This window comes from Emys orbicularis, chromosome 1 (assembly GCF_028017835.1).
Source record: "Emys orbicularis isolate rEmyOrb1 chromosome 1, rEmyOrb1.hap1, whole genome shotgun sequence".
NCBI lineage: Eukaryota > Metazoa > Chordata > Testudines > Emydidae > Emys > Emys orbicularis.
Genome location: NC_088683.1, coordinates 197,188,583 through 197,204,846, shown reverse-complemented (window position 1 = coordinate 197,204,846; position 16,264 = coordinate 197,188,583). Strand labels below are relative to the sequence as shown.

At 48.6% G+C, this 16,264-nt stretch overlaps 1 protein-coding gene across 2 annotated transcripts in view; it reads left to right on the top strand.

Annotated features, from left to right (window-relative positions):
• APP (amyloid beta precursor protein) overlaps nucleotides 1–16,264 on the top strand; it is a 326,391-nt gene that overhangs the window by 232,337 nt on the left and 77,790 nt on the right. For both annotated transcript variants that reach the window (XM_065418260.1, XM_065418252.1), the window contains one exon: nucleotides 10,886–10,960. In XM_065418260.1, the coding sequence (XP_065274332.1) occupies nucleotides 10,886–10,960 (75 nt within the window). The remainder of the gene's footprint in view (nucleotides 1–10,885; nucleotides 10,961–16,264) is intronic.

The window sequence follows — 16,264 nt, the reverse complement described above, 5'->3', positions numbered from 1 at the left end:
GCCCATCTCTGCTGCCCACCACCAGTGTGAAAACCCAGCTTCTGCTGGCCATTCGGCACCACACTGAAGCAGCAGTCAATGCCAGCTACGGGGTAGGTAGGTTGGCAAATATGATTCACAACCTGACTTTTTTTTGTATTCCCCACATTCGGTGGGCAGGCTCTGGTGCTGCTGTCAGGGTATGATGTGCTGTTGGGACGCCCACACACACTCACAGTGGTAGTTGTGGCTTTCTAATGCAGTGGTTCTCAAACTTTTGAACTGGTGACCCCTTTCACATAGCAAGCCTCTGAGTGCAACCCCCCGTTATAAATTAAAAACACATTTTTTTATATTTAACACCATTATAAATGCTGGAGGCAAAGCGGGGTTTGGGGTGGAGGTTGACCGCTCACGACCCCCCATGTAATAACCTTGCGACCCCCTGAGGGGTCCCGACCCCCAGTTTGAGAACCTCTGTTGTAATGCCAATCTATAAAAAGGGAAGTAAGGACAATGTGGGGAATTACAGACCAGTCAGTACCCAGAAAGACTGGAGCAAATAATTAAGCAATCAGTTTGCAAACACCTAGAAGACAATAAGGTGACAAGTAACAGCATGGATTTGTTAAGAACAAATCATGTCAAACCAACCTAATGGTGCCTAACAGTAATAAGCCTTGTGGATAGGGGGAAACAGTAGACATGGTATATCTTGACTTTAGTAAGGCTTTAATACTATCTCGCATGACCTTCTCATAAACAAACTAGGGAAATACAACTTAGATGGAGCTACTATAGGGTAGGTGCATAACTGGTCGGAAAGTAGTTATCAGTGTTTCACAGTCAAGCTGGAAAAGTACATTAAGAAGGGTCCTCCAGGTCCCGTTCTGTTCAATATCTTCATAAATTATTTTAGATAATAGCATAGAGAGTGAACTTATAAAGTTTGTGGACGATACCAAGCTGGGAGGGATTTGCAAGTGGTTTGGAGGATAGGATTAAAATTCAAAATGATCTGGACAAACTGGAGAAATGGTCTGAAGTAAACAGGATGAAATTCAATAAGAACAAATGCAAAGTACTCCACGTAGGAAGGAACAAACAATTGCACACATACAAAATGGGAAATGAGTGCCTAGGAAATAGTAGTGCAGAAAGGGGTCTGGGGGCTATAGTAGATCACAAGCTAAATATGAGTGAACAGTGTAACTGTTGCAAAAAAAAGCCAACAGCATTCTCGGATGTATTAGCAGGAGTGTTGTAAGCAAGACACAAGAAGTAATTCTTCCATTCTACTCCACTCTGATTAAGCCTCAACTGGAGTACTGTGTCCAGTTCTGGGCGCCACATTTCAGGAAAGATGTGAACAAATTGGAGAAAGTCTAGAGAAAAGCAACAGTAACGATTAAAGGTCTAGAAAACATGACCTCTGAGGAAAGATTTCAAAAATTGGGTTTTAGTATGGAGAAGAGAAGAGTGAGAGGGGGACATAAGTTTTAAAGTACATTAAAAGTTGTTACAAGGAGGAAGGAGAAAAATTGTTCTCCTTGACATCTGAGGATAGGACAAGAAGCAATGGGCTTAAATTGTTGCAAGGGAGGTTTAGGTTGGACATTAGGAAAAAACTTTCTAACTGTCAGGGTGGTTAAGCTCTGGAATAAATTGCCTAGGGAGGTTGTGGAATCTCCATCATTGGAGATTTTTAAGAGCAGGTTAGACAAATACCTGTCAGGGACGGTCTAGATAATACTTAGTCCTGCCATGAGTGCTGAGGACTGGACTAGATGACCTCTCGAGGTCCATTCCAGTCCTAAGATTCTATGATTCTCCCCACCGTAGCCCATAGGACGCACTGCCTCCTCTCACCCAGAGTCTGTGTGATCCTGCTGCATATGGGGAATCATTTTTCACTCAAGCCTGGTTAATGCTTTTTCAGTAGTAGCAGTGCCTCCTTAGCTACTGAGCCACAGTTCTTTGGAGATTGTTGAGGTTACTCCCGTGGTAGTACCAAGGGAAGCCACAACCTCAAAATCTAGGAAGAAAGCCCTCGACAGATATTCACCTTGGTGTCGTGATTTTGGCATTCTGAATAAAACCTTTTCCTGAGATAGGTACCTGTACTAGCATTATTGATTTCATACAAATTAGCATATATATACCCTCTGTATAGGTAGGCCTTCCATGCACTAGAAAATATAGCCAGAATAAATTCCTCTGGTCAAAGTATAATGGGATTTGGGTGATTAGCATTTGTCTTAATAATAAATAACATTTTTGTTACTCCCTCTTCCCTTTTCTCCTCGTATCCCTCTTACCCTCCCATCCCCCCAAAAAAGTATAGCATGCAGTGTGTCCTGAACCCTGAGGACTGTTTGACTTTGAAATGCCTTGCGTCTTAAATCTCAACCTAGAAGTTGTCATTTTCCCGGCATGAAACAGCCAAGTCTTTGAAGTGCCATAAATCTGTATGGCCTTGATAGCTTTGTTCTTTCAATGAAGGAGAATATCTTTATAAGCACATAGGAGACAACTTCATGGTCCTGAGGCAGCCTTTTTCTTCAAATGTATGTCTTCAGAATGATTTTTCTTGTTGCAGTTGTTTGTTCTCACACAGATGCTAACAGTTTTTTGTTGGATTGTCATAATTTCTCTAAACCTGTGACCTAAAAAAAATAGAAGTTTTCTTTGGGTTGTAGAGTTGATGCATATGGATGGCTGCTGGCAAAAAAAGATGATTTTTTTTCCTCATCAGCTAGTGTAAATAGAGGCTTTGGGCACTTTAGATTTGACTGATTGGAAAAATCCAACCCTTAAAATACTGCTTGTGCAAATACTACACTGAATGTTGTTTCTAAAGATAATCATGCTATTCTACTTTTTCCACAAGCCATTCATTCTCACTGCACCAGAGTTGAACTCTGGATCCCAGAATTTTCATCTCCTCAGTCAGGCTGTGTGAGCTGTCACTTTATAATCTCACCTCCTGTACCCTGAAGGATTTAGGGAAATGATAACAGGCTGTGAAACCTGGTCTAGCCAAATATGTCCTTATCACATTGCCTACAATGCTTGTTTTCATCATGTGGATTAGCAAAATGGCTTTGACTTTAAATTTCAAGGTTAGTTTTGAGGACAAAGATCAATTGTTTGGCAAAGAAATGTTCTTTTCAAAAACTTCTAACTGCAAATTCAGAGTGAAAAGGAGTATTAAAGAGATGTTAAAGGTCTGATTTAAAGCCACAAAAGAAAAAAAAGATCATACAGAGTTGCTAATCTAGGCTGATGCTCAAGACTTAACACGTACCATGGTGTTTTAGAAAGGCACAGTGACTTGAATTAATGCTGTAGTTTCCATGTTCTCTCATAATTTGCAGCATTCATGATAATTCAGTCTTCTAAACAGAAATTGCCTGTATGGTCTGGGCAAGTTTTTAAGGCCACCAAAATCATGACCCAAAGAGACAAGTGCTTAATGTGCACTTAATACATTGTACCACCCTGTACACCAGGGATCTCAAACGCAGATCACCACGAGGGCCACATGAGAACTAGTACATTGGTCCGAGGGCCGCACCACGGACACCTTTTCATATAAAGGTACAAAAGCCCACCCCCCTGCCCCCACTCCACCCCTTCCATGAGGCCCTGCCCCTTCCCCACCCCCATTCCAACCCCTTCCCCAAAGTCCCCACCCCAACTCCGCCCCCTCCCTGCCCCTATTCCAATCCCTTCCCCAAATCCCCACCCCTGCCCCACCTCTTCTCCGCCTCCTCCCCTGAGCGCGTGGCTCCCCGTGCCTCCCCCCTCCCTCCTGGAAAGCGCTAAGTGCTGCCAAACAGCTGTTTGGCGGCGGGAAGCGCCTGGAGGTAGGCAGAGGAGCGGGGACGAGGCACGCTGCGGGGGGCAGCGGGTGAGGGGAGCTTGGGGCCGGAGGAAATAACTCCGGGGGGGGGGAGCTTGGCGGGCTGCAGCAAATAACTCTGCGGGCCGTGTGTTTGAGACCTCTGCTGTACATTAATAGGTGCATTTCTAAATGCAACACAATGTTAGATCCACAAACCAATGGTTTGATGGTCTCTACACCTCCACCATTATGTTTAGGCTTGGAAGGTTTAGCTTTTTAAACAGTAAATTTCATTTAACATCAATTTCACCACAATACAAACCCACGAAAAAATATTTTTATTGATAATAATCTAAATTTACAGATAGGCAAAGTAAGAAAAATGCTGCCTGAGAATTTATTAGAGTTTGTTATGAGTATATTTACTTTGTATATTTTCACATGCAATGTTTGTATTTTAACAGTTATAGACCACAAAGACTTCTTTAAATTTTACACTTGAGTATCAATGCTCTTGCAACAAAAAGAAAATACACCGGGTCACAGATGGCTCAACAATCTCACCCACACACTGGCTGCACTGCCCAGGAAGAAGCCCAGATTCCCTAAGGGCTTGTCTACACTGGCAAGTTTTGTCGCCAAAAATTGCCTTTTGGTGATAAAACAGCAAGAGCATACACACTACAATGGGACTTTTGTCGCAAAAAACACCCAGTTTTGGTGACAAAAAACTTCCACCACTTTTGTCTTTTCCCCTCCCTTTATTGTCAACAAAGAGCCAGTGTAGACACTGCTGATTGTTTTGTCGACAGAACTGTCTTCTGCCAGTATCCCACAATGCCTGCCCTGGTTGCTCTGCTCAGTGTTTTGATCTCTGCTGCCCTGCAGGCATGCGCCCCTCCCCTTTCAAAGCTCCAGGAAGTATCTGTGTGCTGCTCTGTTTGGGGAACAAAGAGCAAATCATTGGAATGCTCCTGTTCTGCCCTGCACTAGGAACACAGCAGCAGGCAGACTGCTGCTGCAGGGGGAGGGGGACAGACTGCTGTGCTGCTTTGCCATTCCTCAGCACAGAGAGCTCACAGAGCTACTCAGGATGCTCCTCTCAGCAGCTGAGGGGGCTGTGGGAGAACTTGGAGACCATCCCAAGCTGCGCCGCGATCAGCTCTTCATTCCCACAACACTGCACGGTGGGATACATACTCACGGTGCATTGCTCACCCTGCTGATGGTGTCCCCAATGTGGACATGATCTCTCGACAGAGGAAGCAAGTGTGAACACCCTTTGGCGATTTTTGTTTTGTCGAATTTTGGGTGTCGACATAAGTTTTGTCAACAAAACTTGGTAGTGTAGACAAGCCATAAGAAATGATCCTCCTCCTCAGCAACCTCCCAGTCCAGTGACATCTTCAAAATGCCTGTTTTGACCCAGTGGTTGAGGGTCATGAACTATCTCCCGCTCCTGATCCAACATAGCACCTATTCTCCTCCCACCATTAGGGCGATCATCTCTCCTATTTCCTACCTTCCTGGGTGGATGGATCCTGGAGGTGATTTCTCCAGTTCAGCTCCTTATCACCCTCCTCCCCCATTCCTCTTCAGGGACACCGCTCACAAAGACTTCTTATGGCAGGAGGTACAATCCCTCCCAGTTCTGGGGGCGATCGAACTTGTCCCACCAGACTTCATCGGGAAAGGGTTCTATTCTTGGTACTTCCTGGTCCTGAAGAAAAGAGGGGGATTGAGATTCATCCTGGACCTCAGGACTTTAAATACTTTTGTCCACTCCCAATGGTTCAGAATGGTGACTCTAACAACAGCAATTTCCTCTCTGGATCCAGGAGATTGGTTTGTTTCCCTCAGCCTTTAGGATATTTATTTTCATGTCACCATTCATCCCTCACACAAACTGTTCCTACATTTTGTGGTAGACAGGGACCACTACCAGTATTGCATCCTACTCTTTGGCCTCTCTGCCACCCCAAAGGTCTTTACCAAAGTTTTGTCAGCAGCAGCAGCCTATCTTCACTAGAAAGGCATCATAATCTTTCCCTATCTGGACGATCAGCTCCAAAAGGGCCCCTCACTTCTCAAAGCACAGACAGCAACCAGCAAGGCCCTGTCTCTATATCACTCTATGGGTCTCCACTTCAACTTGGAAAAGTCTACCCTAACACCACACAACATATGGACTTCATCAGAGCCACTCTGGACTCCTCTTTTGCCAGAGCATACTGAACCAGGGACCAATTCACCACAATGGCCAACCTTGTCTCAACAATACAAGAGGGTCCATAAAACACTGCAAGGGTGTGCCGGCAACTTCTGGGCCATGTAGCAGCCTGCACGTTTGTGACTCCCTTAGCAAGACTTCACTCTGTGTCCTTAAGCATGGTTGAGAACCGTCTATACAGCCAACAGACACAATCTATCTAAGCAGGTGTCCAGACCTCAGAAGGTCCTCAATTCTATGAACTGGTGGAAGGATCCTCAAAAGGTATGCATAGGAGTTCCATTGGTACTGCCCCTCCCATGAGGATTATCACCACAGATGCCTCCCTCATAGTTTGGGGTGCACACTTCCATCACAGCATTTCACCCTCCATAGAGGATTCTAAGTCTTTGCCCACCCCACCATTGCAAAAGCCTATTCAACCTTTTCCTTCCTATCAAGGAAACAATTCCATCATGGGACATCGCCTTAGTTTTCAGTGCTCTACATTTGAACAAGTTGTTTCCTCCTTCATTTGTCCCTAAAGATCTCATTCCTTGTCACCATTACTTCCTCCAGGAGGGTGGGGGAACGTCAGTCCTTAAAGACGGACTCGGGTACGTCTATACTTACCTCCGGGTCCAGCGGTAAGCAATCGATCTTCTGGGATTGATTTATCGCGTCTTGTCTAGACGCGATGGATTGATCCCGGAAGTGCTCGCCGTCGACGCCGGTACTCCTGCTCCGCGAGAGGAGTACGGGGAGTCGACGGGGGAGCCTGCCTGCCGCGTGTGGACCTGCGGTAAGTTCGAACTAAGTTATTCACGTAGCTGAAGTTGCGTACCTTAGTTCGAAGTGGGGGGTTAGTGTGGACCAGCCCTCTGTGTCCACTCTCACTTCCTTCCTAAACTCGTCTGAATTCCATGTTAATGAAGAAATTCACCACTAGTATTTTACCCCAAGCCTCTCTCTTCAAGAGAAGAATGGAGCCTCTATACACTGGACATTAAAAAAGCTTTTGCCTTGACAGGATTAGGCCCTTTCAGGCATCCGCTAAATTCTTTGTCTCTTTTGCAGAACAAATTAAAGGACATCTGATCTCTATTCAGAGACTGTCCAAATGGATTACAGATGCTGTAATGCTAAAAAGCCTTGGGGGTTCTTCTCCTCTGAGAGTTATTGCTCATTCCACCAGGGCAAGGTCTACCTCTGTAGCACTTCTCAAAAATGTACCCATTTCAGACATCTGTAGGGCAGCCACCTGGTGTTCGCCTCATACATTTTACCAGCATTATGTTCTTATGCCTGATCCCAGGACTGACACAGCTTTCCTATGGTCTGTACTATATCTGCTTCCTTGGCACCCTTCTCCATGATGGAGGTACTTCTTGGGAGTCTCCTGATGGGAGCACCTATAGGACACTAGTCAAAGGAGAGGTTACTTCTCTTGCACAATAACTTGAGTTCTTTGATATGTCTGTCCCTATGGGTGCTCCACTACCTGCCCTCCTTCCCGTCTGCCTTGGAGTCTCTTTCTTGGGACTTCCATGATTGAGAAGGAACAGATGTGCTGGTGGATCGATCTTTCCCTATATACTTTTGTATTGGGGCATGAGGGTGACTAGGGCACAGATGCGGACCTGCAGACGCTGCTGACAAAAATCTCCAATTGAGCACACATCTCGTAGAACTCAAATTACTGTACAAGATAAGTAACTCCTCCACGTTTCTTGTTCCACATTTCTGGGACTAGCCAAAATAGGATAGTTAGTTTTTCCAGTTAAAAGAGCCTGTAATTGATGGAGTATGTTTAAACTATCACCTCATGTATGTTCTTAGGGCTTCTGATTTCAACTGATAGATGCTAGTAGAAGTTTATTGAGGTCTAGGCCATGACTTACAAGTTAAATAATTTCAGGTCTATTTGTTTTAAAATATTTTTCAGTCACAGTATGACCTCTGAGCTTCTAACCATTATCTAAATACCAGCCACACTGCTCCTAATCAGTTCAATAACAATATGCCTCTGAAGTCCAGAAGCAGGCAGTGCAAAACTTGCTTACTTTAGGATTCGCAGCATTACACTGGCTACTAAAATACATTTCACTACTCTTTGGCCAGTCATTGTTGAAGACCAGAAACACCCCTATATAAAACAAAATAGCCTAATTTGAAAGGAGTCATCTCATTTTCAGGAGGAACAGTGTGCATTGCTTTTTTCAAGTTAATGTCTTTCCATCGTAAAGATGCATTATAACAAAATTGCAGTTCAACCTTTAAAGTGTATTAGAAATGCATATACGGTGAATCTTTTTTTCCTTTCTTTCTAAATAGCATGTGTAACTGTGAACCCTATATTTTTCCTCCTGTGACACTCTGTACCTCAAAGCAGCACCCTGGAACCTCCATATTCACCATGGTGATATGATTAATATGTTTTGTACAAAGTATACCTTGTGAGGCATCATTTTAAAAGTCTTGATCTGTTGAACGTTAATATCCTGTTGGATTGTGTGTACTATCATAGTATGTGAAGTTATGAAGTATTACTATGTGTGTTACTGAAATATGTTGTGAGGTTGGGAACACCCACAACCAGCCTTTCAGTTACAACCATTGAGTAGCCATCCATAGCCATACAGTGTTAATGGCTCATCAGCACCCATCAAGAAAAGAATCCACTATCCCAGAGACTCCTTAGAGAAGGCACACATGCAATAGAGACTGCTTGACCAGTGGGGACTGCCTGAACCCCTCGTCACAGCAAGATCTTTCCAGCAAGCTGAAAGAAAGTATAAAAGAGGGGAAGTGACATAATCATTTGGCGCCTCTCTCTCTCTCTCTCTCTTTCCCCTCCCCCCTGCCCCCATCTCAACACCTGGAAGAAGGTCTGGAGAAAAAAGACTTTCAACTAGGAAAGATTGGTCCCAGCCCTGGAAGGTTAGTCCCAGCCTGTTTATTGAGCAACTGTAGCCGGCTTGTACCATCTGTCAGGGTGAGACATTGTTTGATTCAACAATGGCTTAGGGTATGTCTACACCCAGCCGCTAGTTCGGCGGCTGGCAATCGAAGTTCTGGGTTCGACTTATCGCGTCTTGTCTGGACGCGATAAGTCGAACCAGGAAGTGCTCGCCGTCGACTGCGGTACTCCAGCTAGATGAGAGGAGTACCGCGGAGTCGACGGGGGAGCCTGCCTGCCGCGTGTGGACCGAGGTAAGATCGAACTAAGGTACTTCGAACTTCAGCTACGTTATTCACGTAGCTGAAGTTGCGTACCTTAGTTCGATTTGGGGGGTGAGTGTAGACCAAGCCTTAGACTAAAAGTTTAGGATTTAAAATGTGTGTTTCTATTTTTATTTCTTGAGGTAATTGTCTCTGACCTTTATGCCTACCACTTATAATCACTTAACATTTAGCTTTCTGTAGTTAATAAATCTGTTTTATATTTTACCTAAAAACAGTGTGTTGTAGCTGAACTGCTTGGGAAATCTCAGCTCAGATTAACCAAGGGCTGGTGCACGTGCGCTACCCTTTTGTCGGAGTGGTGAACTAGGTAATGAGCTTACACTGGCCAGGCTTCTGAACAGTGCAAGACGGCACAGTTCTGGGGTGCAAGGCTGGGAAGCTGAGGGGAATAGGCTGCAGCCTCTCTATTGATAGTTCATGAGTGGCTGGGAGATCGTTCACACAACTCAATTGGGTGTGTCCCGGCCTGTGGATGGCTGTGTACGTGCAGTGCCTGTCAGAGGCTTGTAGCTTGACATCAGCATCACAATGTGAGAGGCAGCCCAGGTTAGTGGGTTTGGAGGGCTCAGCGATCCCACAGCCCAGGTTGCACCTTGGGGACCCTGTCACGCCTGCCCTTTGGAAAAAGTATTTAAATGAGTTTCTGTTCTAAATGTCATGAAGGCTGCATTTTCCATTGAGGGACGGGGAACGGAAACCTGTGTATTTTGCAGGAAAGTTGGGGGGGTTATTTATTTATTTACAATAGTGCAAACAGAAGTCACTGTTGTTTGCACATGCAGTGTTCAGTGGAAGAAGTTCTACTAATGCACAGAATGTGCTGTCTTAAAAGATTGCTGCCTAGGAATGAAATGGGGACATTCATGAGCAAGGTCATGTTTTTGATAACAATTTACAGTGATTTCAAATGGCACGTATAGAACACACAGTCAGAGAAGGAAACAGCAGTTGCCCCCCTTTGCAAGAGAGTATTGCTTTTCGTTCCCCGTGGCAGGTGACCTTTCAGACTGTTCAAAATAAGCCTACTGCAAGTTTTCCTATATCGTTCTTCTGCCAATATTGTACTTGGGATACAGGTAAGCTCAGTTCTTTGTGTTCAGCGTGCATACAGAACAGACTAGCAGAAATTGCACGTATTCTTGCCCTGGTCTGATCAAAAGCCAGCTGATGTACTCCATCAAAAACTAGAAGAGTTTGTGATGTGAATGAATGCCTTTTAGAATCAGTTGAAATTGGTTCATTTTAACTGAGGACATAAAATAGATTTAAAACGCTTATTTTTCTCTGAGATGAAAAGGTCAGTATGTTAACCCATCTAGTAACTCTACTTCCTCTGCTGATGCTGGAGGGTCTGTTAAACATCTACAGTTAATGCATTGCTTCACTTCTAGCAACCTCAAGTTGAGAGAACTTGGATGATGTTCAGACACGGTGATCCATTTCTTGTTTTTAAATTGACAACAAGACTCTGTTAAAGTTGCAACTATTCTTTATAAGGGGAGAAAAAGAGATGCTTATCTGCACTATGTTATTTGACTGTTGCTAAATCCCAAACCATCAGAGAAAAACTCAAAAGTTATGCTCCATGTTTTGTTGCTGTTTAGGTCATGAGGGAATGGGAAGAAGCGGAACGCCAAGCAAAGAACTTGCCAAAGGCTGATAAGAAGGCTGTTATCCAGGTAAAGAAAAACACAATTACAAGCAGACCAATTGGGGTTGCAAATAAGATACGAACCATGCTAGCTGTGGTATAATTTGGAAGCATATTTGTGTTGGGGAATTATTATTTTCTGCTTTTACTGTTGCTCTTTTAGCTGATGTATTAACTCTGAAATTACTTCCATTCATAGAATCATAGAATATCAGGGTTGGAAGGGACCTCAGGAGGTCATCTAGTCCAACCCCCTGCTCAAAGCAAGACCAATCCCCAGACAGATTTTTGCCCACGATCCCTAAATGGCCCCTCAAGGATTGAACTCACAACCCTAGGTTTAGCAGGCCAATGCTGTCTGTATGCTTTTATACTTAGCAGTTGAATTGCAGTGGAGAGCCTCACAATTTACAGTGTTGAGCCTCACAATTTACAGTGTTACCACTGTAGGGGAAAGTTTTCAATGACATTAAGATTTATCTTCAGAAGGAGTTGGGAACCCCATTCCCCCTTAGGCCACTTTGACCATCCCAGCTGTAGTGAGTAGTTACACCAGAATTGTAACAGTATAAACTTTTAATACTGCACGAGTATCTTGGTTCCAAGTAGAAATGGGCAAACAGGTTTTGGGAGATTGGAATAGGAACCAACCCCACTCAAAATAAACCTTCAACCAAACTGGAAATGAACTATTTTTCTTTCTGAAATATTGGGAATGTTCGGAGGGCCTGTATCAGGGCAGAGGGTTCTTCTTCGAGTGATTTCTCATGTGTATTCCACAATAGGTGTGTGCGCTCGCCACGTGCACCGGTGCCAGAAGTTCTTCCCCTAGCAGTACCTGTAGGGGAGCGCCCTAGCGACCCCTGGAGTGGCGCCTCCATGGCGCAGTAAAAGGGGCGCTGCGCGCTCCCCCCACCCTCAGTTCCTTCTTGCCGCCAGTGAAGGTGCTTCGGAACTGCTCTGCTCCAGCTTGGCTGTAGTTCGTCCCCGAAACAGCTTGTTCGTTCAGTCTTTGGTACCTGTAGTTAGTTAGTTGTTTAGTTAGTTTAGTTTAGCTAGAGCGCCCTGGCTGGGGCATGCCCCGTGCCCCAGGTTTTAAGTCGTGCAACACTTGTAGACGATCTATGCCAGTGAGTGATCCGCATGTGGACTGTTTACGCTATTTGGGGGGGAACCCATCTCAGCAATCGCTGCAAGATTTGCAAGTCGTTTAAGCCTCAGACCAAGAGAGAAAGGGACATTAGGCTCCGGGCTATTCTGATGGAGTCAGCGCTGACCCCAGCTCCGCCGCGCCGCTCCGAGTCAGCACCGGGTACCGCGGTGTCGGTGCGCGGCAACACTTTGGCTCCATCGACTATTCGGCACCGCTCCCCGTCCATGGGGCATGCCAAGAAGGCTAGGAAGAGGCCTTCTTTGCCGCGGCACTGGAGTAAACCCGGGACAGAGGCTAGACCCATGTTGGGCAGTCCTCGATCCCCGCCGGCCTCTAGACTTCTGACTCAAGTCGAGCGGAGTAGCCCGCCCATTAGGAGCAGGCCTCCTCGGATGTCCAAATGCCCTCCACACCGGAGGCCCGGCAGGCAGCCCGGGATGTTATGTCCATGCCAGGAGCACCGCTGGTGTCGGCCCCATGCTCCAGAGGCAAGCTGCCGCTGGGATCTCTGCAGTCACCCCTGGCTCGGTACCAGTCTCGGTCGAGGGAATGTTCCCGATGCTGTTCACCGCCCAGCAACCGTTCAGGGCAAAGTCCACATGGAACACCCTCGACACCCACCAGCCTGTCTGGTTGGGTTCCGTCTGTCCGAGACTCTTGGCACCACTCCGCCTCGAGGAGCGAACACCGACAGGACGGAGGCAGACGACACTAAAGGTCCTAGTCTCAGAGGGGTTATCGCAGCCGGTCACGGCACAAACGTCGACGTTGTTCCTGTTCGTCATCCTGCTCCAGGACCTCGTCATGGCACCGCCTCCGCAGCCCTGGGCATCAATCGCCGTCATCTCGCCGTCAAGGGTCCGCCCGCCGGAGCCAATCACGGAGCAGCTGTTACCGACAGTACCGGTCCTCCACGTCAGGATCGCGGTCCCATGGTCAGCATCGTTCCCGGCGACAACGCTCCTCCTGGTCCAGGGACAGCGGCAGGTCGTATGTCAGCCCGGCCTCCCGTCATAGTCGTCCATCCATGGGCCAGGCCGAACAGCCGGCTCCACCGGTTTCACAGCAGGTGCAGTGGCACCAGGCCCCATGGCTGGCCCAATGGTACCAGTGGGCACTGTGGCCCCTGACGCAGCCCCCGGTGGGGGCTCGCTCAGTGGCCGGAGCCACAGAAGGACCATCTGCCTCCCTCTCCAGACCTCTGAGGAAGGAGTTGGTGGGAGGTACATCCTCGGCACCGTGCCCAGAGACCGACCAGGTGGTGGACCCTACAGTGCCGGTGGACACACACAGTACCGCACCGGCCTCCTCACCCTCCGTGGATGAGACGATTACGGCTCCTCCTACCTCTGTCCTGCAGGAGGACTTTAGGGCCCACGAAGAATTCTTAAAAAGTGTGGCATCAAGCCTCCACCTCCAAGCAGAGGAGATGGAGGAGCCCTCGGACTCCTTGTTTAATGTACTGTCCTCTTTGGCACCGGGCAGAGTGGCCTTGCCTCTCCACGAAGGGGTGGCGAAAATTTCAAATGCCCTATGGCAAACCCCAGCCTCATTGGCCCCCATCTCTAAGAGAGCGGAACGCAAGTGTTTTGTACCCGCCAAGGGGCATGAATACTTATACACCCACCCTGCTTGTAACTCCCTGGTGGTTGAGTTGGTCAACCACAGGGAATGGCAGGGCCAACTAGCCCCTACCCTGAAAAATAAAGATTCAAGGAGGCTGGACTCATTTGGAAGAAAAATGTATTCGTCCTCAAGCTTCCAGTTATGGGTGGCGAACCACCAGGCTCTCCTGGGCCGGTATGAGTTCAATCTGTGGGGCTCCCTGCCCAAGTTCGAGGACTCCCTCCAGGAGCGCGACAGGAAGGAGTTCAAAGCGCTGGTGGAGGAGGGCACAGCGGCTGCCAGGGCAACCCTGCAGGCAGCTTCAAATGCAGCGGACACGGCCGCGCGGTCCATGGCCTCCGCGGTGTCCATGAGAACGGTGTCGTGGCTCCTGCTCTCTGGGCTGTCCAGCGACGCGCAGACCTCCCTGCAGGACCTCCCGTTTGATGGCAAAGCTCTGTTTGTGGAACAAACGTATACAAAGCTGCATGGCCTGAAAGACTCCCGCATGACTCTCCAGACTCTGGGTCTCTATGTTCCGGCTCCGGATAAACCTAAGTTCAAGCCACAGCAGACTCCCGCTCAGGCCACCCATTCAAAATACGAGACCGCTTATAAGAAGTCGCGGGACTATAATAGGCACCCAGAGGGGCAGTCTCAGCCTGCCCCCCAGCCTGGGTCCTCCAAGGGCAAGCAAGCGGGGAAAAGGGGGTTTTGACAGGACGCCTGGGGGCGCCCTGCCTGTTCTCATCAGGGATCTACCCTCAATAAAGCTTCCCTTCTCCAATTGGTTGTGCGATTTCCTCCCGGAGAGGTCGCGGCTGACCTTGGACCGATTGGTCCTCAACACCATCTCCTGGAGCTACACCCTCCAGTTTACTTCCCCCCCATCCCTCCTGGGGGACCCCTCGCACGAGGTGGGGCGGCTCCTGGGCCTAGGAGCGGTGGAAGTGGTACCAGGGGATTTCAAAGGCAAGGGGTACTACTCCCACTATTTCCTTATCCCGAATGCCAAAGCGGGGCTCAGGCCCATCTTGGGCCTGTGAGGCCTGAACCAGTACATGGTGAAGCTCAAGTTCTGTATGGTCTCCCTGGCCTCGATCATCCCCTCCCTGGATCCCGGGGACTGGTACGCCGCCCTTGATTTGCAGGATGCGTACTTCCACATTCATATATTCGAGGGGCACAGCCGCTTCCTCCATTTCACGGTGGCGCAGGAACACTACCAATTTACGGTCCTCCCATTTGGCCTGTCCACTGTCCCCAGGGTATTCACAAAATGTATGTCGGTGGTGGTGGCCTACCTCAGGCGCTGGGGGGTCCAGAACTTCCCCTACCTGGATGACTGGTTGGTCAAGGGCAGCTCCCAGTCGCAGGTGCGGGATCACATGGCGCTTCTTCTGTCCACGTGCACCACTTTGGGCCTGTTGGTAAACAACACCAAGTCCATGTTAGTCCCAGTACAACGCATAGAGTTTATCGGGGCGGTCCTGAACGCCTCATCGGCCAGAGCCTCCTTCCCACCGAACAGGGTTGAGACCCTGAAGGGGCTCATCGACACGGTCACAAGGTTTCCGGTGAAAACAGCGAGAGCGTGCCTCTAGCTCTTGGGTCACATGTCGGCGTGCACGTATGTGGTCCGTCACGCCGGACTCAGGATGAGGCCCCTCCAGCTCTGGTTGGCCTCGGAGTTTTCCCAAGCCAGGGACAGGATGGACAAAGTCCTCATGGTGCCCGAGCCAGTGATCACCTCCCTACGGTGGTGGTCCTCCCCGAGAAACATGCTCCAAGGGGTCCTGTTCAGGGGCAGGACCCTGTCACTGGAACTGGTGTCCAACACATCGGACCTGGGTTGGGGGGCCCATGTGGGGAACGTTTAGACCCAAGCTCTGTGGTCGGCTCAGGATCTGACCCTCCACATAAACGTCAAGGAGCTCAGGGTGGTACGGCTGGCATGCATGGCCTTCCGCTCGCATCTGGAGGGCCAGATGGTCAGTGTCCTCATGGACAACACGGCCTCGATGTTCTACATCAACAGGCAAGGCGGGGCCCGATCCTCTGCCCTCTGCCACGAAGCCCTCAGGCTGTGGGACTTTTGTTTAGCCCTCGACATCTGCCTACGGGCCTTCCATCTGCCAGGTACCCGCAACGCGCGGGCGGATCGCTTGAGCAGGGACTTCTCCTCTCAGCATGAGTGGTCTCTCCACCCAGAGGACTTTTCCAAGTGTGGGGAACTCTCCAGGTGGACCTGTTCGCGACTCGGCAGAACTGTCGCTGTCCCTGGTTCTGCTCCGGGGTGGGGGGACGCTATCTCCGATGCCTTCCTCCTGTCCTGGTCAAGCCAGTTTCTCTATGCCTTTCCCCCGTTCCCGCTGATCAGCAAGGTCCTGGAACAGATAAAGACGGACAAGGCCCGGGTCCTTCTGATTGCCCTGGCATGGCCCAGGCATCATTGGTATGAGACCCTCACGGACCTGGCAGTCACCCCGCCATTGCCGTCCCGCCCAGACCTGCTCTCCCAGGACCAGGGCCGCCTCCTCCACCCCAACCTAGCAGCACTCCACCTCATGGCAT